Source organism: Bombyx mandarina, chromosome 22, assembly GCF_030267445.1.
Source record: "Bombyx mandarina strain Sakado chromosome 22, ASM3026744v2".
Lineage (NCBI taxonomy): Eukaryota > Metazoa > Arthropoda > Insecta > Lepidoptera > Bombycidae > Bombyx > Bombyx mandarina.
In genome coordinates, this window is record NC_143228.1 from 14,866,878 (window position 1) to 14,894,573 (window position 27,696).

Consider the following 27,696-nt stretch of genomic DNA (forward strand, 5'->3'; position numbering starts at 1 on the left):
GACGGTATTCCTTCATCGTGAAAGACTCGTGAATACGTGTTAAGCACACATTTCATTATAGAAATTATGGAAATTGGCTTTTTTTGCTTGGCTTAGGCTAAATTTTACGAAAACTTCAGAATTTTACGATGGACCAAAAGGTTTTTTTTTATGAATGATGTACTACTGGTGGCCCGGAGGCCTCTTCAGTTTCACCAGGACAGGTGAGCGAACAAAGGCTCAGCCAAGAGGGGTGGGATTTGCTAACAGCTGCCCGAGCGCCTCCGAAGGAGACCCAACAACTCTAGGGAAGCTGCTTCGCTAATGAATCTACTACCAGATCGGAATCGCAACCCGCTGAGAAGATCCGGCGAGAAATTTAGGGGGCTGATGTTTAGATTAGGTAAGGTTGCTTTTTGCAGAGTTCGACGAGTAGGTACGGTCACCGGGGTACCTAAGTCTGCTCCTAGTGTTAGAGCTGAACGCGTCTAATGCAATGGTAATTGGATCTGATGGTTCCATAGGCACGTGTCTAGGGCGTCGATGGTGACTGGTTCCTGCGTAATCTGGATTCGGAGAGTAGTCAGCGGCGGCAACGATAGGACCAAAAGGTGCTCATTGGATTGGAGATTTCCGCTTTCAACAGTTCTTAGTGCACACTAAACATTCCCCCGTGGTGCAAAGAGTATTTTGCAAACATAAGAGTCGAAATTCATAAGTACAACAAAAAGTATGTACAAATAGTACGGCTAATGGTCTTTTGTTTTGAAATCTATAAGCATTTACGAATAATAACTCTTATTTGTAGGTCGTAGATTAGATTAAGTACTTTTTGGCTTGACACAGATGATAACTGTAGCAAATTGCAAATGTTTGTATATACCAACGTAACTCTTAAAGACAAGGTGAAAAGTTCCATATTATTTAAAGAAAGACGATAGCGTTCTGTAAGAACTCTCATTTCATCTTCATATTTGGTTGATTTTATATTATTTAACATAGCTGGGCGATAGATGGGATAAACGCAGCTAAGTACAATGCAATTTGAAGTCGTCGTGGCCTAACGGATAAGACGTCCGGTGCATTCGTGTTGAGCGCTGCACCGGTGTTCGAATCTCAAGCGGGTACCAATTTTTCTAATGAAATACGTACTCAACAAATGTTCACGATTGACTTCCACGGTGAAGGAATAACATCGTGTAATAAAAATGAAACCCGCAAAATTATAATTTGCGTAATTACTGGTGGTAGGACCTCTTGTGAGTCCGCGTGGGTGGGTACCACCACCCTGCCTATTTCTGCCGTGAAGCAGTAATGCGTTTCGGTTTGAAGGGTGGGGCAGCCGTTGTAACTATACGTGAGACCTTAGAACTTATATCTCAAGGTGGGTGGCGCATTTACGTTGTGGATGTCTATGGGCTCCAGTAACCACTTAACACCAGGTGGGCTGTGAGCTCGTCCAACCATCTAAGCAATTAAAAAAATTAATAAATAAAAATGTAAAAATATATTGAGTATCAAACGCACTATCGAAACGGCTTGTGACAAGCGCTAATGAAATAAACGATTTTGAACACGATTTTAAACATTAAATAATTTTTATACCGGAGCGGGGCCTCCTTTCTTGCAAGTGCACTGAAAAGGGACTCCTATCTGCTGGTTGGTGTATTGCTGTTTCTGAGATTCTCTGCAGCCGGTGAAGAACATCTTATATATCAATGTTAGCAGTCCAGCTCCCAGGACAACGCCTGCTGCGATAGGCACCCAGTTATTTCCATCCCTGTCACTCATAATAACATCAGAAGTTATTTTACTTAATAATTTATTCGCATCGTGTGCTTTTTTTGACGTTTTTGTGAAAGAATAATGTTGATATTCTGAAGTGTATTATGTTTTGTCAATTATGTCCAGTTTTTATGTGCTACTACGTTGTTTATGGTTAGAATGTTTCTTATACAAAGGCTTTTATGTATATTCATAGATTATACACTTAATATATTAGTGTATATTGGTTAAAAACTGTTACTACCCAGGAAATTAGATCGAAGCTACCAAAATTATTATACTGTCATCGGGTCTTAGTGCGTGTGAATTTTTTTAAGTTAATCGGACTTCTTGAAGTCGTTCAAAATTACATTCATAACTAGCGACCCGCCCTCGCTTCGCTTCGGAAACATTAAATTTTATTATTGATAGGTGAAGCCCGCCATGTTGCGCGCGGAACGACAATAAATGCGGGTGAAGCCGCGGGGCGAAGCTAGTCTAAAAAAAGTAGCCTAAGTTACTCCTTATATCATCAGCTACCTATTAGTGAAAGTCTCATGAAAATCTGTCCAGCCGTTTCAGAGATTAGCCGGAACAAACAGACAGACAGACAAAAATTGAAAAAAATGTTATTTTGGTGTATGTGTTACCGGAAATGTATGAAATCAAGGAATTGTATACAAATCCTAGGAAATGTGTACAATTCCGATACTATTTAGGAAATGTATAAAATATTGTTTGAAAAACTATTTAATGCATAGATATCCTAGGAAATGTATAAATTTCCTCGGAATTGTATATAATTCCAATATCGTATTAGGAAATGTATAAAGTAAATGCTTTCTGTAATAAAACACGTTGTTAATAATATTTTTTTATTATAACACTTATTGAGACAATCGGGTAACAGTCATACCGTTAAATAATAATAATATATTCATATTATCTTACTAATTAAAACTTCTAAAATCAACTATCTATTAACTTTTAACGTATCACAAAATCAACTTATATTTATTCTTATAAAATAAAATTTTCATTTGGCAAGTAATCAGTCTGATAATTAAGTAATTATAAATGTCAAAGTATAAAAGTAAATCTTTATATTATAATACTTTGTCAGTCCATATAGCTATTTATTTTTGCAGGGTAAGCTCGAATGGCATTTGGAAGTACATAATACTTTATTTTTTAAACACAGACATCTTGATGTAGCACAGTTTTTCTTGCAAAGGCACTTCTTAAATCCCTGGCCGGTTCCAGTGGATTGCAAGTTGGCAACTGACCGTAGTGCAAGACTCGTCCCGCTGTCCCCGCGTACCCACCAATATCTTAAATGTTTTACATTTCCGATTGCTATTTAGGAAATGTATAGATTTCCTAGGAAATGTGTAATGTGTAAGTATAATATAATTTATTTCACACATTTCCGTGCGATTTTAGGAATTACATACATTTCCTAGGAATTGTATACAATGACGGATTACATACATTTCCGTTAACATATGTACTGTATATATTATTATATTCATATGCATGTTTTTTTTTTTTTTTTTGCTTAGATGGGTGGACGAGCTCACAGCCCACCTGGTGTTAAGTGGTTACTGGAGCCCATAGACATCCACAACGTAAATGCGCCACCCACCTTGAGATATAGGTTCTAAGGTCTCACGTATAGTTACAACGGCTGCCCCACCCTTCAAACCGATAAGCGGTTATTTCAATACTACAAACAGACACTCAAATTTTTTGCTCTCAAGTATGGTCCCCACATTACGAGGTACACAAAATAAGGCTTGAAAGAACTCACAAGAGATTCCTTAATATTCTTACATACAATATGAAAATGCATAGATCACTGAAATCATATAACGATCGCCTTGCTTATTTTAATTTGATATCCTTAAGCAATAGACGCAAATATCTTGATCTTTCCTTTTTATATAATATTTTAAACAATAATATAGATTGTCCTGAACTCTTGTCAAGAATCCAAATTTCTACCCCAAGTAGGTTGCCACGCTTAAGTGTCTACAAACTGTTCACTCTGCGTCGATATAAAACCAATCTAGGCCTTAATGCACCCTTGACTCGAATGTGTAAGTTATATAACGACCTCCATCGTATATTGGATCTGGACATATTTGATCAAAACTTGTTTAGTTTTAAGAAAAAAATTAGAAACTATTTAGCTCCTAAACCATGTTAATCGTTCTCATGTTATTTGTTTTTATGTAGTTTATTGATGGATTTTTTCTTCTTAAAAATTTTATCTGTTTTATTTTTGTTCCTTGTATTTTTTGTTTTTTCTTTCAGATTTAATTAATTTTATAATCATTTGGTACTAGAACTAGATGTCAGTTGTGATTACCTATAATTAAGTGAGCACATGTCATGTTTTGATATTTTTGTACCCTATGTTTAAGCCAGTGTTTCATTTGTTGGTGATCCATTAAATAAATAAATAAATAAATAAATTTTATTTATATGTATAAATTGTTTAAAAACTGGACTACTCGGGAAATTAGATCGAAGTTACCAAATTATTATACCGTCATCGGGCCTTAGTGCGTGTGAAAATTTTCAAGTTAGACTTCTTGAAGTCGTTTAAAATTACATTCAAAGATTTAATATGGGTGAAGGATCTCAGGTTCCACCTGGTCGGGAAATAGTAGTTTCTGGATGAAAAGTCCGCTGAAGTCCAAAAATTCATAAAGATTTGTAGATTCTCTTACAAAAAATATGACAGAAAAATATTGAGGCGACAAGTTCAAGCAGGCGAATTTAAGTAGGTACTAAGTTTGAGCAATTGTGCTTCATTTTTTCCCGATTTTTTTTTACTATTCAGCGTAATCTCAATTACACTAGACTAGACTAGACTAGACTAGACAATTCAACTGACCTAAGTCACAGTGGACTAATTGTTCTGGTACATAGGACGGTGGGTGCCTTCTTAGCTCGCGCGGGTTGTACCACAACTCTGCCTATTTATACCACGAAACAGAAAAACTTTGCGGTTTAAAGAGAGGGACTTAAACCTCATGTCTGAAAGTTGGTGGCGGCATCACGTTATCATTGTCAATGGGATTCAATGACCGCTTAGCATCAAGTGAGCAGTCAGCTCAATTACCAACTTAAATAATATTTATTTAAACATTTAAATAAATAAAATGTTTAAATTATATTGTAAATGTTATTTAGAAGTTATCCCTTTTAAAAGAATAAGAACTAAATTCTCTCTAATTTTGTTTTATATCCGAATGATATTTTGTGTTATTTCGGGAAATATCTGTAGGACTTGTTGATCGAAGTGTAGGACGCAAAAATTATACACAAATAAACGATTACACTATGTATATTAAGTTTATTAAAATAAATGCATCAGATAACAGATAAATTCACTGTATCAATAAGAAATCATATTTTCATACAAACGAAAAAAATAAAACATATTGAAAATCAAAATAGTCACGCAGCAAACAATATATTGTGACAATTTTTACTGGTGGCAACTATACGTGAGACCTTAGAACTTATATCTCAAGGTGCGTGGCGCATTTACGTTGTAGATGTCTATGGGCTCCAGTAACCACTTAACGCCAGGTGGGCTGTGAGCTCGTCCACCCATCTACGCAATAAAAAAAAATAAAAAAAAAACATAAGTCTCATAGTCTCTCGTCTCCTCCTAAAGCACGATCGCTCTCAAAGTCGTGAGAGAATCTTCTCCTTATATTCCTTTAGCTCCGAATTCGTTAAGAGATAGCCCGCTACCAGAAGATAGTCATCCGGCTGCTGCAGGATCGCGATTAAGGGCTTCAACTTCGCCGCGTAACTGTTCAATACATTGCGTCTGACGTTCCAAAGGAGATTGTGCTCTCGGTTCCAGAAATAAGGGAGTTTCCCGCTAACGAGGACCTCGTGCAGGCGAGACACCATAACTTGAACAGTTTCGAAGGACTGTTCTTGCTCCAAAACGTGATGTCGTCAACTTTGACTATTTCAAACAGAAACAATGTTTTGATGAAGTAACTGGCGATCGCGTTCATACCCTGCGCGTCTCTCAACTTCTTCATCTGTTAATAAAACCGATCAATCAATCAATCATTACAATAAAGCTGCATAATAATTAGAAATCTGATAGAGTTTAAATTTATTTTGCGTAATTACTGGTGATAGGAACTGTTGTAAGTCCGCGCGGGTAGGTACCACCGCCCTGCCTATTTCTGCCGTGAAGTCGTAACGCGTTTCGGTCTGAAGGGTGGGGCAGCCGTTGTAACTATACTGAGATCTTAGAACTTGTATCTCAAGGTGGGTGGCGCATTTACGTTGTAGATGTATATGGGCTCCAGTAACCACTTAACACCAGGTGGGCCGTGAGCTCGTCCACCCATCTAAGCAATAAAAAAAACTATTAAATACAAAAGTGACTAAGTCTGTAGAAGTGTTTAATTAAATTGCGAGTAAAACTGTATATCAAGGATGAGCAACACGCGGCCCGCCAAGCATTTTTAAAATAAATTTATTTTATTGACTTTCTCCCATCAATTCGTTATTCTGTTCTCTTCTTGTTTGGTTTTATTAAATAAAGTATAATAAATTATTAATAAGAGTTATATATATGCCGCCCGCCAAAAAAAAAAATATTTAAATTGGCCCGTTCATTAAAAAGGTTGCTCGCCCTTGCTGTATAAAGTTGTGGTTTTGTGATTACGTGCAATTTGAAGTTTCAGATTATATTTTATCTAAACCATATCCTGAGTAGTTTTGTGTGTTTACAACACTGTCGAACTCATGTCTCAAGCTACTGACATCTTCGGAAACCACTTAACACCAGGTTGGCTGTGAGCTCAACTACCCACACAAGCAATAAAACAAAATGTTTAATAAATCATGATATCAAAAAAGGTGGCAATTCACTGCGCGGTTTCCTTAGATCCCGTCAATGCTCTTTCCTGTTAGTTTAAGATAAGATTAATATTTAAACAAACCCAGTATTTGTTTACATTCATTGAATGAATGAACCTCATTTATCAGTTATGTAATCATACACCAATGTAGTAGTTGTGTGGTTTTATGAAACCACGGTAAAAGTGAAACTTTTTTCACATTATAGACATTTAACTCTGACAAAAACAAACAAAATAGCGTGGAGCACTGGCACAAATGAGTAATAATCTATACACTACACGGCCAGCTGCTGCGAAATATAGGCGCCGCCATATGGGCCTTCGCTGCTCTGACGAGTGCCTTTCACTTTATCCCTACTCCGCGGCCGACCGTCACGCGACATGCAACACACAGACGAAAAAGTTTGAGACGATGTAATATAGTTTCACTTTAAAAAAATAATATTAAAAAATCCTCACCAGTCGCAAGGCTGGTCGCAGATTATTGGTCTTGTGCATCAAGAGCCTCTCCTGGTTCTGCATGGATATGCGCCACGACCGGACTTCGTCGGTTTTGTTGGCGGCCTCCTTATTCGGTTTGCCGACAAGCTGCCAGGTACCTTTGCGGCAATTCGAGGGTATTTGTCGGTACTGCTTCGTGATCGGCCATCGATTTTCCGGAAACTTCAGCGCCGGCACCAAGTCCACGCTTAAGCTAAATCCTTTCGATTTATTCGTAATGATCAGCGTCTCCGCAGGACCGGACTGAGAATGGGCTATGACGTACTTAACGCCTCCCACGTTGTATACAGACTGGCCGTTTTCTGTATCGAACTTGTTGAGGGCCCTTTTGACTACGCTTTTAAACCAATCCAAAAATTTGGTGGATAACAAAAAATTGGATTCGTCTTTCCACAGATAAGCAGTTTTGTTGATCTGCCAATCGACTCCGTCCCTCATCGGTAGGTTTTGGAACTGAGGGCCCATTTTCAGTTGAACATAGCCGGCATGTCTGGGTTCAAATTTTATATCGCTCTCGTTTGGATTATTTGTTTTCTCGTGGAAGCAAAGAGGCACACCTATTTCGATAACCATGTCGAATTCATCGGGTTTGTTTATACGCACATTGTCGTAGTGACTCCCGGCATGATGTACCTGTAATGCGATATTTACCTTCAACATTACTCTTTAACAGTGGCGGATTTACCGACAGGCCCCGTAGGCCCGGGCCTAGGGCTACCACTGTGCTTAGTGCGAGTTTTTTAACGTTCTCGATAGCGTAAAAGTTAGCTCATATTTGTATGGAATGGGATCGTTTGCGTACGTTTGCCGCTAGGGGCGCTGTTCCAACTGCATACAAAATTGGGTTAGCTTTTACGCTATCGAGAACGCTTCGATCAACCATAGTAACTAGATTTCGGGTCGGTGCATAAAATCCGTCTCGTCAAATAACAGCGCACTTGAAATGTGAGCTCTTATTTTGTTTAGTTCACTTCAAACACAGCCAATGTCAACCCGTCTCACAATACCGCAGTGTGTATTCAAAAGTTGCAAAAATAAGGCCCGAAAAAGCAATTTAACGGCCGGAGTATCTTACTTTCGGTAAGTACATGAAGTATAAACTATATTATAAGCTTTAAACTTATAAATAATATTAAATTTTGAACAAAATTACCGATTTTTAACCACCGCTACAAATGTTGGCCAAGGCTCGACCAACACATGGACAAACTTTTGCTTAACAGAACAGTAAATGCATGGAGTAGATTTGTGTTGTAATAATTTTTTTAAATTTGTTAGCAGCACTTCAAAATTAGTTGGTTAAAATTGGTTAATGCTGCTTTTGTGTCTGTTTGTTGGACTCTCATTAGATACTTAGCTTTCCATTTTTATTTTAGCTTTCCTAGCAATCACGTGTGCAGAATGGATCTCGATTGTCGCCAGAGAAACAAGAGATGACTTTTATAAGCCAGCTAAGAACTCCGCTTATTGACACTGGACATCTTTGCCTTCCGTGCTCACGGCTACTGAAATGTGGCCGAAACATTGTAATAAAAATACCACGCTTGAAACCGTTTAAACGTTGTTTTATTATGTGCACTGGTCGCGAAAACTTAAAAATATATATTACACAAAAACGTAACGCTACTAAAATAATAAGTAATGTATAGATACTAACAAACATACATTTCCAAAACATAAAAAGTAAACAACTAAACTTTTACTTTAATTCATTAATAAATTATTTTAGTGTTAAGCGCGACTCCCTTACCTCCTGTAGTAAATAGAAATCGGCATTTCAAGAAGCAAAAATAAATAAAGCAAAACGATGTTAGTTCTCAGAGCAATTAAGGGAAAAGTTACTTTATTTGTTGCACCTTAAGATTGATTTGACATTAAAAGTTGTTTAAAATATGTCTTTTTATTGGTAGGTGACAGGAATAATTTATTGCTTTGCTCGTTTTATGTGACGAATGATCGTAAGTATTAGATAATGTTTTGGAGATTTGTGCCTTTATTACTAGGTGCCATAGTTGTTATTAGTTTGAAAGTAAAAGTGTTTCAAAACTTTTTTCTCCGTTTGTTAGTAAACGAATGTAGCTATATAAGTATATATTCACGCGGACAGTTTTTGCTTTAATTTTGTACGTATCCCTTTATCTAGTTACTATTGTTGATCGAAGCGAGAACGTTAAAAAACTCGCCTAAGCACACAGATCTACGGCCGTTTTCAATAACCTATCTATCCCTAGTTTCGGTTACTAAAGATAGACAAATCTATATTTTTGTCCTTACTTACGTTCCAATAACCTATCGACGGGCAGCAGTTCCTATCGGATTTATCTATCCATCGTCGGGAGGACGGATAACCTGCTAAAGATAGAACGCTCATACAAATCGTGCTTACTTCCGTTTCAATATGAGTTTTAAGTAACTCTCCGGTAGGCGGCGCTATCTCTAGTATGGGCATTCGCTTATCTGTCAAAATCGGCCGGTTACATGTTTATCTTTCGAAAGTAAATCGCTATAATTTAATAATTGTTTCTCTTCATATTGGCATATTGTAGCAGTGATGATAGTGATATTGAATTATTTCAAATGATAATGGATTTTGATGCAGATAGTGATAGTGAGGCCGATATCATATGGTTAGGAAAATAAAGATCGTCTGAATTACATGGCGAAGATCAATAATTACGAATTTGACTATAGATTTCTGAGCAAAGGTGTTGTGAATGAATTGATTAATTTAATGAGACCATATTTGAGTGTAACGTCAAAAAGGTAAGATAAATTTTAACCATAAAAGTACTCGTTATTACAACTTATATTTGTTTATAGCAATAGCAAAATTATACCTAATTTTTGTTGTGTTACAAAATCACACTCAACAGGAATTCTATAATACTGCTGGATTCCCATGATGCCCTAAATGACATTCATATACTAATACAATAACCTGGTAGGCTATTTACCTTCATTCTTATTACACACTAATACCTCTACATTTTATATTTGTGTTACAGATTCAAATATAGGAGAGGAATTTAGAAATAGAAAAAGAGTATTTTGAATGTGTAATTTGTGTGCAATGCATCATTGATGTTTCAAAATGTTGTTGCTTGATGGCCTGGGTCTACTCATGATACAACTATAAATAACCATTCCGATTGAAAAGGTATTTCTTATTTATATTACCTTATTTATATTATTATTATATTTCTATTTATTTATATTATATATTTAGGTGTTTATATGAATTTAATATGACACTATTATAATAAATTATCTACATATCAAGAGAACATTGATAACAAGGTGGACTTGGAAATTGCTATTTGCTTGCCGATAGAGGCTATCCCCACAACCCTATCTTTTAAGGTGATTAATTAACCCACATACTCAATCGGAACGATTTAAAATGAATCACATATTAAAACAAGAAATACTATAGAGAGGTAATCTTTTTTTTAGTTAAGAGCTTGTTATACTGTATTGTAAAATAATTTAAGCGAATAATGTATAATTTTCAGATGCATTGGTGTTTGTAAAAGAAGACTCCCTGTATATCATTGAAAAGTAGATTAAAACTAGAAAATATGCAAGCTGTTATTATAGTTGCCATGCTGCATAATATCGTCAGAAGTATGAATTTAGAAGAATTAGAATCAGAAATTTCAGTCGCAGATACATTACAGGAAAATAATATAATTGTTCATAACAATTTTTCAAAACTTACATCTGAAATACAACTATGTACTTATAAATAATTGCTTCCAAAGATAATTTATAAAATAAACTCAAAAGATAATTTGACTATTTTTTATTTTCCAAAATGATAATTACATGGTAGTTAGTACATGCAAGATATTTAATTTAGAATTTGTACATATACTTAAAAAACTATCTAACATAAAATTATTATTGCCTACTTAATTTATGAAATTTAATATTCCTTTTAAGTAATTTTTAATTTTTTAAATTATCTAAATCTAACTTAACTTTTGCTACCCTTTTCTTTATTTTCCAAGTCAAGTCTCTTTTTTGCTATTAGATATTCTGCTAATGCATTGTCCCTATGCTAGCCTTGCATTTCTTTTCTTCCATCTTGTTTCCGCTTGGCTGTAAAAGTGTTAAAAATATTATATGTGACCTACAACAATGTGCATGCTTTATCCAAAATTTCATCTGCAATCCTTACCACCTCCAGCCTGTAACAAAGAGCATAATTATTTCAAATACTACGGCAACCTGAAGAAAAAATCATGTTTATCAATGTGTTATTAGAGACAAACAATCAACTAATTATACTAACCTTACTAAGGTTGTTTCTTATGTTGCCGTAGCGTTCTTTAAGTTTTCCCATTTTAGTCGAAGCTGCGATGGAGTTCGTGGGAAACGACGAATCGACGAATTAAAATCATTTACAAGGGTTTGCCAAGCCTGCTCCTTCAATTTATTGTTTGTGGCATTTGTTGCCTTATTATTGAAATGTTTTTTCGCCGCCACAAGTTCTGCTAGAATCATCGTCTCATCTTTTGTCATGGGTGCTGCCTTTCTTGACTGAAAAAGATATATTATCTAAACTTGAACTCAAAGTTTTCAAAGTAAAATTATTATTATCAATGTAGTTCATAGATACTTACAGAATTCATTTTATTTCACTGTAGCTCTTTAATTATAAACACACTTAGAATTATAAACGAAAGTTTTAAAGCGTTTTGGAGGTAAGTCATCATCTAATATAGTAGGTAAACAATAGAAAAACAAACAAAAGAAACTGATCACTGCTTATTGGCAAACGGACTGTCAAAACGTTTCGTTTCATAATTTCGACTAGGATAAAAATAGCAATACGTCCAATTTAAAAAAATCTACATATGTTTTTATTACTTTTTGTTATAAACAAATGTGTTTATGATAGTCTACAATATGCTGGTTAAATTATAGTTATAATTTAGAATAAAATAAAATAAGTCTTGATCCTGATGTTGTTTCGTATTTGTAGTAGAACGAAACGTATCAAGAGGCTCGGATAAATCGGAGGGAAGAAGCTATCTACTGTTGGTTAAAGAGAGATAGCACTTATCCGTAATTGTGAAACGCAAACTAAGGATAGATACGCTCTTGCTGATATTCGGAGATAGCTATCTATCCGAAAACTCAGATACGTTATTGAAAACGGCCGCTAGGGGCAGTCGTGTCAAAAAACTTATTATAACGTATGGCGGGCGGGCTGCACTGCATGGTGCAATCTATACCGCATCCTTAAATACTCTTCTGTTTTTTAACACGCTTTTATTAGTTTCGCCTGTTTGCTTGCTTGCTTGTTTGTTTGTTTATTGAGAAAGGGGCGGCCGATGGCTTGGGGCCTAGGGCGACTGCAAATCTGCCACTGCTCTTTAATATGCACGTATATTTAAAATGATGATGCATATACTAAGCATAACAAATATGTTGATGATTCGCAGCACTAAAAATATCATATTCGTATTATAATTATATGTTTTGCTAGATTTTATTATATAGTATGCAAAACGCGACCGAATATCAACTGACGCACGGGGGTTAACGACCTCGTGAGAACGCGTTTCGAGTTACATTGCCGGTCAACGAAATAAGTGAACTTATGAAAACTACAAGTATTTGTTTAATTTTGTGAATAGCATTAGTAGAGATCCGCAATTCGCCACTCAAGATTTGGAATATAAAAACAAACAAAAAAAATCTACATCTAACAGCAACAATAATACAATAAATAACAAAATATTGAAGTACAAGACATTATCTTACAATTGTTTTCCTGGAAAAAGTGATGACACTAGGCAATATGGAGTTTGTGATGATGTCTATGTGCCTCTACTGAGTCGTTATTTCAAGTGGACAGTCTTAAATATCTGCACAAAAATTTAATTGTTTTACAGAAATACAATAGTTAGGTTTTTAGAAAGATCAGAATCAGGCCTTGATAATAAAAGCTGTAACTAATGGACATCATCAACGCCAGAAGCACAACCAAGCCACTCCCTGCTGCAAGCATTTCAGTTTCATCAATGGAACAACCATTCTTTCACACAATAAAAATTTTGGCCCCGTATTTAGTAGCCAGAGGCAGTATATTTACCATGATGTGAAAGACAGTAAAATGGGTTTCCCAGACACTAGAATGTGAAATTATAGCAATGTTTTTGAAATTAAAGTAAGCATTCTTGGTAGTTAAGGTGCATGAAAATTTTATTATTAATTCCATTACACAACAAGCATACAGTCCGCCTGGTACTGTTGAACATAGACATTAATAGTGTCAGGGACACATCCAAGCTGTTAGCTACTGTAAAGTACTTTAAAAACCTTGTTTGAGGTGTCATAGCACTAAAGAAACAAAATTTAAAGCTATTAGGACCAGCAAGGATGATATCCCGCATTCATTAGAGGTAAAACTACAGTTGTGAATGTTATTTCTTCTTATTTTGCTTGTGAAATAATCTTTAGATACCAAGAAGCACTTGACAACAATTGAGTCGTGAGATAATCTGCCCATTAATGCTATTAAAAAAAAATACACACCGTGCTCGAATATCTGTTGTAGTATGGATCTATTTCTTTCATTTTCTTGTGAAGATTTTGGAATATTGTATCTAGCACTTTGTAATGTAGTTCAAAATCACTTTCCTTGAGTTGTATATATCTCACTGATATGTCAGCTAGCAGAGACTCTAAATTAGTAATTTTTGGATTGTAGGGTACTTTGTCGCTAATCCCTTCTTTGTATTTCGACTCTGGAGCCCTATTGAAAAAAAAGGCAATTTAAATATTCTTATACAATTATAATATGTTACCGTTAACAATACTTTTTTTTATTAAAATTTGATTGACTTAAACATTCTATTGTAAAAAAAAAAAGTGTTTTCTGCTTCTACTAAATTATATCTTTAATTTGTAGAGTCAATAGAGTAATAAAAATGAAAATTATGAACTAAAATTCATAATTAAAACCTAGTTGCATGTGAAACGAAAGTATTTGAAATGAAATGTGTGAAGAATGCAGTATTTCAAATGTTGGAAATAATGGCAATTAAAAAGTGACAAGAAACCATGAAAATTGTTTTAATTACCTATGTTTATGTCACTAAATATGTTTGACACACAAAAACAAAAATTTCTTAAAATGACTTTTTTTTTTTCAAAATATATCATGGTTTAGTATGGAAACTCTTACTGAATGTATGAAAACAAAGTTACAAATTAGAGATCTCGGCTGTAAAATAGGGGAAAATCAAATAGATTAGCTGCCAAGACCAGACACGAACAATCTTTCAATCAATTTTTTTTGTGAATCCTCTGAAGTCTCTCAAAGCTCTTGTTACGAGTCGAAAGTCGAATTAGCTTGTATTTACCTGCTGCTTCTATTGAAGCCCGTTTTCTCTTTTTGCGTTGGTTGTTCTTGCGGACGCTGCGGTTGTGATGAGGTTGATAATATTGCTCCCAAAATGTTGATGAAAGATCGGAGCAACGATTCAGTATTATTCGTATTTTGATTTGGGTTATTCATTTCGCATTAAAAACGTAGTTAGCGTAAAAAACCTTTCAAATAATTAAGAATTATTCAATAACGGATAACGTTATCATCTATCACTATTCACCTAATCACTTGAATTTTTGGAGTAAATGGCGTAGGTAAAGGATTGTAAGCTCCGTATTTATAGTACATCAGCGAAATTAGCCACGGAAGCTGAGGCAGTGCAATGCCTAAGGTAAAGTCCCTAAAATTTGCCTGACCCTAAGCGCAGGTTGTTCATAAATATAAATAATACACTTCATATTTGAGAATATTATCTATGGTTGTACTGTACAAGACCAAAATTCGATTCCAATTGCCAGATCAAATTGGAGCGTGTGGTAATGCTGTACGGATTGTTATTTGTTGCACTTCAAAATATTGTTTTCGGTTCCGTCCCGTACCATAGATATCATTAGTGCATTCAATTCAACTAGTAAGGCAAAGAAAACGTAGCCCACAAAGACAACTATTTTGAGTAACATCACTGTTGGCTAGGGATAGCTTGGTTTAAAGGCTTATTACATTTAGCTGAATTTAGTAGTCTGAATTCGGAAGCTTCTGATTACACTGTTCTAAATTCAGTTACTGAATCAATTGTCAGTTTAAAGTTGACGAAGTAAGACGTGTCGTGTGCGTAAGAGGAGGCCCCAGTATTGTTATACAACAACAATTTTTTTGTTTTTGTTTTGTTTCAATTTCTCAAAATCAAAAAAAGAAAGACAAGAATATCGGTGAAGAAATATTTATTGCTGTGCGGAATGTTAACAAATATGAACATTATGAGGGATTTAGAAGCAGACTTCAGAAATTATTTATTAATGGATCCGATCTCGTTTGACCTAATATTAAACCTTGTGACACCGTTTATTCAAAAGCAGGATACTATCCTACGATAGTCTATTATATATCTATTATATAACTATTACATATCTAATTCTACGATAGTATAAGTCCAAAAGAAAGATTAGTTGTAACATTAAGATTTCTTGCAACAGGAAATTCGTATCAAGATTTAAAATTTAGTTCTTCAATATCCCAAACCCTCATGACAAAAAATATCCCTGAAACATGTCGGGCTATTTGTAAATGTCTGGCACATTAAATAAAGGCGACCGAAATTAATACTTTTTATTCGGAAGCAAAAAACAAACTAAAACGTCCTCACGCACGGAGAACTATGGGCCGACTGAAGCCATCAGTAACTAAATACGATTACACCTTCCTAAATGCGTTTCTAATTAGGCTTCTAAATGATTCAGTCAGTCAGAAACCATCCTTGCTACTGAATTCAGTAGACTAACTTACTTAATGCTATTACACTTCACTGAATTCAGTAGCGTCTGAATTGTGTAATAACCTTATTATGGTGCAGGGTGTGCATACGGACGCATCTGTGTTACAGGGCGTTGGCGTTGGCACTTTCAATAAACCTGTTGCATTTGTATCTATTCCATTTAACCGCACGCTTATTAGAGAGCCAGAGAGGCAAAAAATGTAAGTAAAAAATAGTCCAAAATATTTACTCAAAATATCTATATAAAATATAAAATTTACCCGGTTGCTACTGTAGCGCCACCATTATTTAGCAGATTATAACGGACACTTTTTCACACATAAAGACGGTTCTCCTTACCTTCCATAATCACACCGCAGTCACTATTGTCACTAGTTAGTGTAGAATTTTTGTGATCTGTAAAATCTGAGAGATTTATTAATTGTTATTCGGTTAAAATCATGAAATCAGTACACTTTCTTCTTCATTCGTGTTTATAATATGTTCTAAAGTGTGTGTCACCCATCAGATGCAATCTGTGTTCTTAGTGCGAGTTTTTTAACGTTTTCGATAGCGTAAAAATTAGCTCATATTTGTATGAAATGGGATCGTTTGCCTACGTTTGCCGCTAGGGGCGCTATTCCAACTGCATACAAAATTGGGCTAACTTTTACGCTATCGAGAACGTTAAAAAACTATAGTAATAGGCCGAGCGCATTTACCCATCTTTCAATAAAAGCAATAATAATCTTGAACAAACTTACCGTACGCTTTTTTTTTGGTCAGGAGGATATCGCCGGACTCCCACCCTCCACTGGGGATGGCGGGCGGGGTAAACCGACTAAAACCTCCTGTCGCTCAACAACCCACGTCCGAGCCTCTCATGAGACAGAACTCATGAAAAGGCAAAGGGGGGAGAGTGAAGCGTTTAGTGTGGAGCACATCTCTCCCATCACCCTCCCCCTCGGGACGCCGGACCGGCGGTCGTCGGCGCCACGACCACCAACCCTCTCGGTCGGCAGGCTGTCCGAAGCCCGCCTAGATGGCGCCGGTTAGAGTTAATTATCCTACGGAATACCCCGCTGGGTCAGAACCAGCGTGGGTCGAGGATAGCCGGCCTTCCATAACCCGGATGCTCTTGCGTAAAACGCGTGCAGAGCAGCTCGCACGTCGTCTTCTTAGGCCCCCTCCGCCGGGCCCCAGACCGACATATGAAGGGGACCCGAAACACTTAGAGGGCCAAGGCTAGGGCAAGATCCGCCTCCCTGGCCCCCGCTCGACGGCGGCGGGTTAGTGCGTCTCTCACGCGCCCTGCCGCCTCCTTCTGCGAGATGGTGCACTCACAGAAGTCGAGCATCGCCTTCCACAACATGACGTTATCGAGCATCGATGCCACAACACTCGGCAACGACAAGTCGTTTCCTATTTTTGCGACGAGGGCACGGCGCCACCCCTCCTATGCGGGGCAGGGAACGAGCGTGTGCTCCGCCATGTCCAAGTCGCAACCAGAATGGTGGCACTCTGCCGTCAGCCTGGCTGTGATCCGGTGCAGGAACTCACCGAAGCAACCATGCCCAGTGAGCACCTGGGTGAGCCGGAAAGTGAGGCGTCCTCTGTCACGATTCACCCAATCCACAAGGACCGGGCGAATCGCCTCGACGGTCCTACGATCAGCCGAAGGATCGGCCAGCCGCCTGGACCATGCACCGTACGCTTACGATATGTTACTGAGTTTTGCTGAATCCGTTCTCGGGGTATATTTTGTACTTTAACAAATTCGCCGAAATGCATGAAAACTCCACTCATCGAGAAGAAATAAAAAGATTTTTACTTCGAAATTTTATTCTATATAGAGAATTATTTTACAGCCGTAAATATACAAACGCACCATTATAAAAAGAACAAAATGTTTATGAGTGTTACGAAATTTTCTAACGAAAAATACAAGAGCTTGCGCCTCGAACATGTTATCTTTGGAATGCTACCTTATTACAATAAAGATTTTATTATAAAAATAAATAAAACCTAAACAATTGAAACGAAAAATATTTGAGAAAAAACTTTATGACCAACAAAAAGGACCTTGCTGCTGTTTAGGTAAGTATTATTGTTAATATGGTACTAAGGTTTACGAGAGAAGTTTAAGCTAACAGCATCCAGTGATAAGTTCAATGAGACGTCAGAAAAACTGAAAAGAGTAAATGGATAATCACTCAAGCTTACGACCTTTTTAATTAAACCTTCGAATTTAGATAAAAGTTCTTAAAAGCGTACAGGAATCTGGTCCATCATTAATTGTCAATGTATACTTATTAAAAGAAAATTTATTCATTTGTATGATAAAGCGAGGAAAAGCGGTTGGTTAAATCTTTCGTGATAAAGTATTCTGAAAAAAAAACAAAACGAAATTGATTTTTCTTTCGGATTTTCCCTGAACATTTTAAGCAGAGCTATACGATCCTCGCTCTGCGCGGTCTTCTATCTCAATCAGGAAATAGCCAAAAAGATTAGAGACTTGATTTTGAACAACAGAATAACAAGTGTAAGCTATTAAATTCATTGGGAAGCTTTCTATCGCTCATTGGGTTTCGATGTAGTTTCGGCAAGAACCACTTAACGACGGCAACAGACCGCTAATCGAAGGAAACAAAAGATATAGTTTATCAGGACCTCCCGCTCGTGGGTCGGGAGTTAATGGTAAACACTATCCGCAGTGGTGACTTCTAAGCCTTCCGCTGCCAACCGTATTCTCCTTTATTCGCAGAACTCATACTGTATTAAAAGCGATATCGTCTTTTCGCATTAAAAACGTACAATTTCCTAAAATATTCGAAATTGAGTTAATATGTGGTGGAATCATTTGGTATCACCAGTATTTTTCTCATAAATACTGTCAAAAGAGCGTAGTTTAGTTTTAGTTTTTTTTTTTTATTTACCTATATTTTGACTACTATTGACAAAATTAATACATAATTTTACCTTACTTTAAAAGACAGATAATGTAACTGGTAAAAAATAAAAAATAAATGTTGCAAAGATGATTAATATTAAAAATATCACATGTTAAACCTTTAAAACACTCTCCTGTAAAGTTTTGTATCTTTTGAGATTATACAGTTTTAATACAAGAAGACGATATCTAAAATGTGTAAAAATAGAAAAAGATTAAGTACGTAAACAAAAAAAAAACTATTTTTCTTTTAATAATCTTTTTTATAGTAATTTTAATAACTTTGTGATTCGTGTTAAGCGTAAATTAATCCCGGGCTTGGTGTACGCAAACTTATGGTAATGTCTGACACGAAGTATTGAGAGTAACGTGAACTCGACCGACTATTCCAACTCAATGGAATTCGCAGGATCCTTGGTGGGCTGAAGCATTCGTCGAAACATTACGACCATATTCTCACTGACAGTATCTTCTCTTATACCTTTCAACTTCTTGGAATTCTTGTATATATATAATCTGAATCTCGGAAACGGCTCCAACGATTTTCATTAAATTTAGTATACAGGGGATTTCGGGGGCGATAAATCGATCTAGCTACGATTTATTTTCAGAAAATGTTGTTTTATTCGTGTTTTCAATAATCAACTCTTCCCGACATCTATTGGCGAATAATAGTACTATTTTTCTTAATTGAGGGCAACTAACCGCTTTAAAGACACAAGATGGCGTTATCAAAAAAAAATCATCATCTAGTATAGCTTATAACTTCAAAGCCTAGTGGAATCCGTGTTTGGCTTCTCGAAAAATATAATTCTTTATCAGAATCTAAACGGAAATAGCTCTCGTTCCTTTTGAGATAAGGTTGATTTTTCAATCACAAGCTGATTGTCCAAGTTAATTATAATCTGATCCAATATACAACTGAATTATTTTATTCGTACAAATATTTCTTTTTAATTTGTTTCGTGTTGTATTAATAAACACATTTTTTCTTCTATTTAATTATTTTTTAAAACGAATATTGAAAATTCACGATTTCTTCTACCTAATTATCATAAGTGTATTATGAGAAAAAGTCAAGTTTCAAGAACATTTGAGTGGATAACAAAACATTAAAATCACTGCTCAGTTAAGTTAAATGAAGTTAACAAAATTGAGAACGAATATGGAGTTTATATTGACACGCCTACAAAACGTATGTTATCTTACGAATAGAATAGTAAGTCAACAGAATAGCTACAGTCGCGCGCTAGGTGTCCCCTCACGTAAGAGCCGGTTGAAGAGTCTTGGATGGTCATGTCCCTCAACAAAGTCAACCCGTCAATACCAATCGTGCCAATAACATCGTCATTAGCATTCTAGTTTAAGGTAGCATTTCTTGAGAATTTTTTTTAATCTTAAAATCTCTACACTCTTCATTTTAACACAAATACTAAATAAAAAAACGCTCTTTTTATCTTAATCGTTTTCGCGTCTAAAGCACTACAAGATTGAGCGTGTCATCGAAGTTTGAGGGTAGGCGGAAAATACGAGTTTGTACAACATGCCTCTGAATCCTACTGAAAAATTCGTGGCGGAATGTGGTACAGAACCATTAGAAACAGTTTCGGTATTTCGGTTCGTTTTGGCAAACCATAAATTACATTTCACACTAATCATACCAACACTTACTGGTACCTATTTCTATCATAGCGGGTAGTTAACGGTATACGACAAGTATTACTCAAAATAAACTAAACAAAACAAAAACAAAAAATATGATAACTATAGATTCATTGGTAAGAAAAAGTCTTGAAGTCAAATGTGCAAAGGCAAAAAGGTGATACACGTGCATTTTCTATGCGAAAGTTCAAAATCGGTCATTTGAACTTTTGTTATGGTATGTTTAGTGTTAAATATCATATACTTTGATTAGAAGATTCAGAAACAATCGCAATAAAATTATCTAAAGCCCATTCAATAATATACACATTATTATTGAATGGAGTTTAACAACGACATTCACTTTTCTTAAGTTCCCAATATCTAGTCGCTGTTGCTAGAAAGGGGTAGACTGAGAAATGTGAAATGTGAAAACGTGGCAAGAACCAGTTCAATAGTAATGTGTATAATTCAGTTAAAGGCAAAACTTTAAAACAATCTGAATTAGAATCTCTTGACGAAGTTTCCGAACCATCACTTTGGTACTGTCTAAAACAAAACCACAATATTTCAACATCAAAATCCCAACAAGAACTCAATCTTGTAATAATCATCATCTTAGGCCTTACAGCCCAGGGTGAGCCTTAGCCTGGCCCAGTATGTCTCTCCAGACTGCTCTGTTCAAGGCTTTCTCCTTCCAATTCCTGACACCGATAACTTTGAGGTCAGTTCAATCTTGTAATGCCACAGCCTAAATTCTTATAATACAATAACTATACTTCAATTGTTTTTTTTTTTGTAACAAACATTATGTGCAGTCTAAGCAAATATACATACAATTTTATTAAATTATGTTTTTTTTTTCATTAATAATGCACCTAGTGACTTCTAATTTATAAACAGAAATAACCCGGTGAGTCTAATTTTGCTCTATACATGTACATAATGTTTTATTTATATATGTATACGTGTTGTAATTAAAATTAATAATTGAAATAACAGCTATCAACTCTTAAACGATTATAATATATAGTTTTTTTATTTTTTTTAATATTAATTTTATTACTTATTATTAAACAAAATTAGTCTCACTGTAGGCATTTTAGCTAACATACGCAATAATATGAGATACGTATATTAGTAATAATAATAATTATTATAACACTATTCAGTTGTAAATATTTCCTAGCATAGTTATAAGCTTCAACAGTACAGCAACCTGATTGTTTAGGTATATATTATGGAAACTAAACTGATATGTTCCCGAGTGTTGTTTGTGATGGCCCAAGGTTGATGTACTGTTGACTTTACATATTCGTACAAAAAAAAACTTTTACGCAAAAACTAAATTCTTAACTTAAAATTATCCATGAATGTGAAATTGTTCTAATTTAAACGTTTAACTGGCCGCATCACTTTTATTATAATATTTTAAATAAGCACTTAAACCGTTTTATTAACAATTCTAAATAGTCAATACTGTAAAAAAAAATAATGAAAAATACGTTTTTAAATGGTCTTCAGGTCAGAATTCCACAAGAGACAAACTTAAATAATCACCGCGCAATGTAATCCAAACCGGCAATGGTCATTATTATTTATAGACGAAATCTTATTACAGAAGGATTAACTTGAATTGTGTAAAAATAATTCTTAACCACATCAAACATGATATCTTCTTTAAGCTACTAACTAGTATCTCGAAAAACGCCAAAACGTATTTGGCATATCATCAAGAAGATCCACAAATATATTTTCGATAATTTACAATATAGAGAGAACCAATTAATGACGTATTTAGGTACCTATCGTTATGCAATGATGCGTCATACTGAATTGCATAATGTTCACGTGTAATCCGGTCTTAACGTTAGTCAATTATAGCGGTCAATTCGTTTTTTTTTTAATTGCCATTTGCGGCTCTGGCTTTATGAATGGTGAATGTGTGACGGAATCTTTTAACGTAATTTTCGTAAACTTCAAAACATCGAATTTACTTGTGATTAAATAAAAAAATTGTAAAACGTCTTTTATTGCAATTAAAATTAGAAAAGATTATTGAAATCATTATTGTGTGCCATCACAACAGTTCATTATCTAAAGAAATTTGATATTGTGACACGCGAGCTAGTTGTACTTGAATTTTTTTTTATTTAGTACCTATAACAGCCGATTGATTGTTCTATACATTCAATTAATTAATTATGAAAAAAAAAAACTTTTTTAATTATTTTCGTTTTCAACGCCAAGCGATATTGATTATCATGATCATCATTTAATGAATAGTGAAATCTGAGATTGCTCATTGATCCGTCACCGCCAGAGGTGCTTCAGATACTGAATTAAACAAACGTAGGAAGAGGCTACGAACTGGCCGCGTAAATAATGCGAATTCAGTTTTAATGTTTGACCAATAAACTGATATGCCCCTCGCCTGTTTTGTATATCGATAAACTCACTCTCTAACGATTAATCGGGCTGTGACGCATATATATAGTTTTAAACGTGCCTATCGAAATAAAGGAACACCGACGAATTGAGTCACTCCCCCGTTTTTGTAGTCGGAAAATCAAGTTTAAAATATCAGAGATCATTAAGATGCATCATTGCACAGCGGTACCCAAATAAAACGATGCTAATGGAATGAAATGAATTACAATTTAAAGAACTAACAAATTGGGAGGTGATTCTTAAATATTTTACTGTCAATTATTATTATTAATGTGAATAAATTAATTACCTTGTCGACAAAATTTATTTTGTGAAATTTGAAAATCATCTACCTATATGTAGCCTGTATTGCTCATTCAAAAATATTATTAATTAGGCTAATTAAATCGTCTCATCTAATTAATTTTAACTATCAAATGTTGAATTTCGTTACGGCCCCTAGTGATCACGTCGTGATCGATATTTATGCGTGATCAGTATCGATAAAGGATATCGATAACACAAAAACTGAACTCATCTCGATGATTACTGTTTATAAACGAAATATGAGAAATTTAACGTCGCCAGAATTATATTTTATTGCTACGTCTTTCTGCTCAATGGAATTTCTTGTGGAGCGAGCAGTCAAAATCATCCATGATTGGTTTAACAATATTTTCATTTAAATTGTAAACAAAAAAACCACCTATTACATTGAACTAGTCAAATTGGCATTCATTAGTTAATTTATAAACAATAATTAAAGTAATCAAACAGAACTTGGTGGCGATTAATTCCATATACGCGTGGTTAATACAACAGAATCTTGCTAATGTAATCCGTACCGAGTTAATGCGCGCTACCAGACTTACTGTGCGCGATCAGCCACTGGAGAGTTATGTCGATGTTGTCTTTCTCCTTGCACGATATGGAATAACAGCAAATCTCGCGGTCCTGGATCGCTGACAGGTTCCTTAAATTAGAAACGTCAATTGTTGATTATCATCGTCACGCCCCGATCCATTAACGGTGCTTTTAGGCACCACAAGCACCGGTCACCGTCCTCGCCGAACCCGTCGCTTGCGACGAAGGGCTCGACGAGCGAATATACGACCCATAGACACAGCCCACTGAGTTTCTCGCCGGATCTTTTCAGTGGGTCGCGTTTCCGATTCGGTGGTAGATTCTGCGAAGCACGGCTCTTGCTAGGGTTCGTGTTAGCAACACTCTGGTTTGAGCCCCGTGAGCTCACCTACACACGTTAGGGTGAAACTGAAATAGCCTCTCAAGGCTATCAGCATAGGTAGGAAAAAAAACATCATGTTCCGACGCAGATTTTCAAAGTGTGACATAAGTCAAAGCGGCTGCGTTGGAATAGATAAAGGTTGCAGAAGAAGAACAGTAATAAGTAGAATTGACCACCGCTGAACACTCACAGACTTTTTGGCGGAAACGCGAGGAGTGAAGTTGTGTGATTTGTTTTATTTTGTCTATTTAGTGTTTCTTCGGGTTTAAATGTAAAATGTAATAACGGTGGTTTATTAACTGTTTAATATCTGTGAAAATGCACAAATGTGGGAAAATGAAACAAAGCCGCTGGACGTAATTTCTTGGGATCCTCCAAAAAGTCCACTGAAATAATCTCAATAAATGACCACCATTTTACTAAGATTATACATCCCAGTTCATTAATGTCTCAAATTAATCTTCATTTCATTTCACTCCATATTGTCATTTTTCATAAAAATAAGAATAGAAATTAAAATACGACATGACTTAGAAGTCTCTGTTACCAGGTCATAAAATCCCTTTAAAAAAATATATATGCACACTTACATTCTCTCAATGAGTCCGTGTTCGTCGAGAGCTTGCGGCAGGTCGCGCTTGTTGCCGAGCACCAGCACGGGGATGCCGGTGAGCTGCTGCTTCTCCAGCAGGCTGTGAAGCTCGTTACGCGACGCCTCGATCTTATCAGGGTCGGCCGCGTCCACCATGTACCTGTTAGATAAACCGACAAACTAATACTACCGTAGGTAGATTGGGGCGGGATCGAGACCCTTTCCAAATCCAACACAAATTTTCAATGGTTTTTCTAAGGGTAAAACCAAGAAAATTGAGCTTGAGCTGGCTTAAAATTTTATATATAAGCCGCGCCAATAAAGAAACGAATCTAAAATGACGGCGGCGATCATGCGCTCTCACTCTAAACAGTCTAAACTATTGCTGTCTTTAGTCACGGCGATGCTGGTGTTTACAGAGCGACGGTTAGTACAAAATCTGTCTCAATTTCTTATTTATTAACTGATATAAATTTGTTGTTCGTTAATCTGTGTTCTGGTTATGTTACCCTTACACTAGTCTGCACTGCTGCACTATTACAACATGAAGAACTCTGGTAGTTAGCCTCATTGAAAATCTCCTTGGGTTAGTACCACTATTGTTCCGTCTGACAATTCCAGTTTAAGGGCTTACAGTTATTCCAATAAAATGTAAGCTTTACCTTCATGTATCAAGATAGCAGAATAGTTATGATATGGCATTGATATGGGCCACCGGTCTAAAGATTGGTGAAATTATCTAACCTTATACATTATTTCCATTATTACATATTTATAAGTTAGGCACAACATGATGCTAAATGATGTTGAAAGGCTAATACCACATTGTTACGGTAGGCAGCAGCTTGACTTTATCTGCTGACGTCCGTGACCGACAGTAACCATTTACCATCAGGTCGTATGCTCGTCTGCCTACAAAGGCAAAAAAAAAACTATCAAATATGCATAATTTTTTTAAGAGTTAGACCAGAATATAGATTCTTTTTTGGGTACAACTGACAAAATTCAACAATACCTTACCTAGTATTAAGATCCTTTAAGAAAATTCTAGCACTGTGCTAGAATATGATAAAGTTCACACCACAGATCAATAAGTAACAGTATTAAATTAAATTAAATTTGCCATAATAGTTTACGTACACAATAGCATTGACCCCTCTGCAATAACGCTCCCACATTGAACGGAATCTAGGTTGGCCACCAATATCCCATACCTAAAAAAAATATAGTTTAATTATTATTTTTAAGATTATGAGTAAAATCACATCAAGATCACTAAAAGTTGCATAGCATATTTAGCCAGAGAACCGCTCCTCAAACTAAAAAAAATAGTGACCCAATTAATTTCAGATTAAAACATCAAGTGTTTATGACTCTTTCACTCTGAATTTGGTATTTAAGGCAGAGGATATGACATATTGTACGACATACAAGCTCCCTCAGCTTTGGTTACTACTTTGTTGTAACTGTTTTTTTTTTATTGCTTAGATTGGTGGACGAGCTCACAGCCCACCTGGTGTTAAGTGGTTACTGCAGCCCATAGACATTTACAACGTAAATGCGCCACCCACCTTGAAATATAAGTTCTAAGATCTCAGTATAGTTTTGTGACTCTGTATGGGTAGGTACCACCGCTCTGCCTATTTCTGCAGTGAAGCACTAATGCATTTCGGTTGAAAGGGTGGGGCAGCCGTTGTACTGTAAAAACTGAGACTGATAACGTTTATAATAATAAACTGAGATCGATAATGTTTACCTTGATAGTTACGTTTCCTTTGGTTACTTTGCGCATGTTGAAACCGACTGTTGGAATCATGTCTTCACTAAACTGGCCCGACTGTTAAAAAAATTTGAAATCAATACAACATTACTATAACAAATAAATATTTGTATTTAAAAAATATATGTGCTACTACACAGCTAACACAGCCGTGGTGGTTTTTAAAAGTTACAAGTGAACAGTAATGATATTTGATGAATGTTTTTTTTTCAATCCATCCAATAACATCAACAAATAAAGAAACAAAAAAATACAAAAATGTATAAAAACTGTGTAGTTATAATCACAATGACTTTTTTGGGTTGCTATTCAAAACATTTCAAACAGGTAACATTAACATAAATAAAAAAAGAATAATTAGAAGTCACTTTGGGATTTTTTATAAATGGAAGCTCCATTTACTTAGTTACATTTCAAAATCTACATTTTGAAGAGTTAAATTTTTATGTTCGTTTTATTAAATAAAAACCAACTTTTAATTAAGGTTTTTTAAATTAATATGTACATAAACCTACCTAAGCAACATACCATGTACATACAGTTTGAGAACAAAAACCGATAAAAATATTTTCATTTATCCGTGGTGCTAATCTATCAAAGCATACGGGTAGTTTAATGAGCTAATGAACAAATTACTCGATATTATATACCAACGACATGCAAAAAGTCATCGATTATTTTGCGAAAATTTTAAATTTGATCATTAAAAACAAAGTGCGACTTTTGCTCTTCAGATAAAAATAAAAACAAATAATGAAGATTAATCAACAAAAGAAATATTGTTTTCAGATTACACTTACAGCAATGACGTTAACAAAAGTTGTTTTGCCCGAATACTGCAAGCCCACCAGTGTAAGCTCCATTTCCTCCTTCCAAAACAAGCTTTTAATCCAATCTAAGATGCGATTGATTAAAGCAAGCATTTTGAATGATTAAAATCCAAATTCAATCGAAATTACTTTTCCAAAAAATTTACGCCTCTTCTGAAAATCTGCTGTGATTGACGTTGCATTGACGTTTGACATTTCAAAACTTTCAAACGGCGTTTTGCTAATACTAATGCATCACAAAGGCAAGATCTTTTCGTTTAAAC

The 27,696-nt window shown here is 35.5% G+C and overlaps 2 protein-coding genes and 2 long non-coding RNA genes across 4 annotated transcripts; 1 reads left to right on the forward strand and 3 right to left on the reverse strand.

Annotated features, from left to right (window-relative positions):
- Window positions 1–5,305: 5,305 nt before the first annotated feature.
- On the reverse strand, window positions 5,306–15,068 carry Arl8 (ADP-ribosylation factor-like protein 8). The gene is given in 5 exon segments (XM_089736645.1): window positions 5,306–5,681; window positions 5,684–5,816; window positions 7,110–7,784; window positions 13,698–13,917; window positions 14,528–15,068. Coding segments are annotated over 5 exon segments (1,419 nt in total). The 5' UTR covers window positions 14,683–15,068; the 3' UTR covers window positions 5,306–5,445.
- LOC149500387 (uncharacterized) lies at window positions 8,090–8,710 on the forward strand. Its single transcript, XR_016324971.1, has 2 exons — window positions 8,090–8,231; window positions 8,528–8,710. It is a non-coding gene; the product is annotated as an uncharacterized LOC149500387 (long non-coding RNA).
- On the reverse strand, window positions 10,939–11,920 carry LOC149500388 (uncharacterized). The gene is made up of 3 exons (XR_016324970.1): window positions 11,777–11,920; window positions 11,446–11,693; window positions 10,939–11,341 (listed from the first exon to the last, which is right to left on the reverse strand). It is a non-coding gene; the product is annotated as an uncharacterized LOC149500388 (long non-coding RNA).
- Window positions 15,069–21,588: 6,520 nt separating the features above from the next.
- LOC114240100 (ADP-ribosylation factor-like protein 8) lies at window positions 21,589–27,625 on the reverse strand. The gene is made up of 5 exons (XM_089736646.1): window positions 27,404–27,625; window positions 26,580–26,660; window positions 25,964–26,037; window positions 24,822–24,983; window positions 21,589–23,958 (listed from the first exon to the last, which is right to left on the reverse strand). Exons 1-5 carry the CDS (start codon window positions 27,524–27,526, stop codon window positions 23,835–23,837), a joined length of 564 nt encoding a protein of 187 aa, XP_089592772.1. The 5' UTR covers window positions 27,527–27,625; the 3' UTR covers window positions 21,589–23,834.
- Window positions 27,626–27,696: the final 71 nt, after the last annotated feature.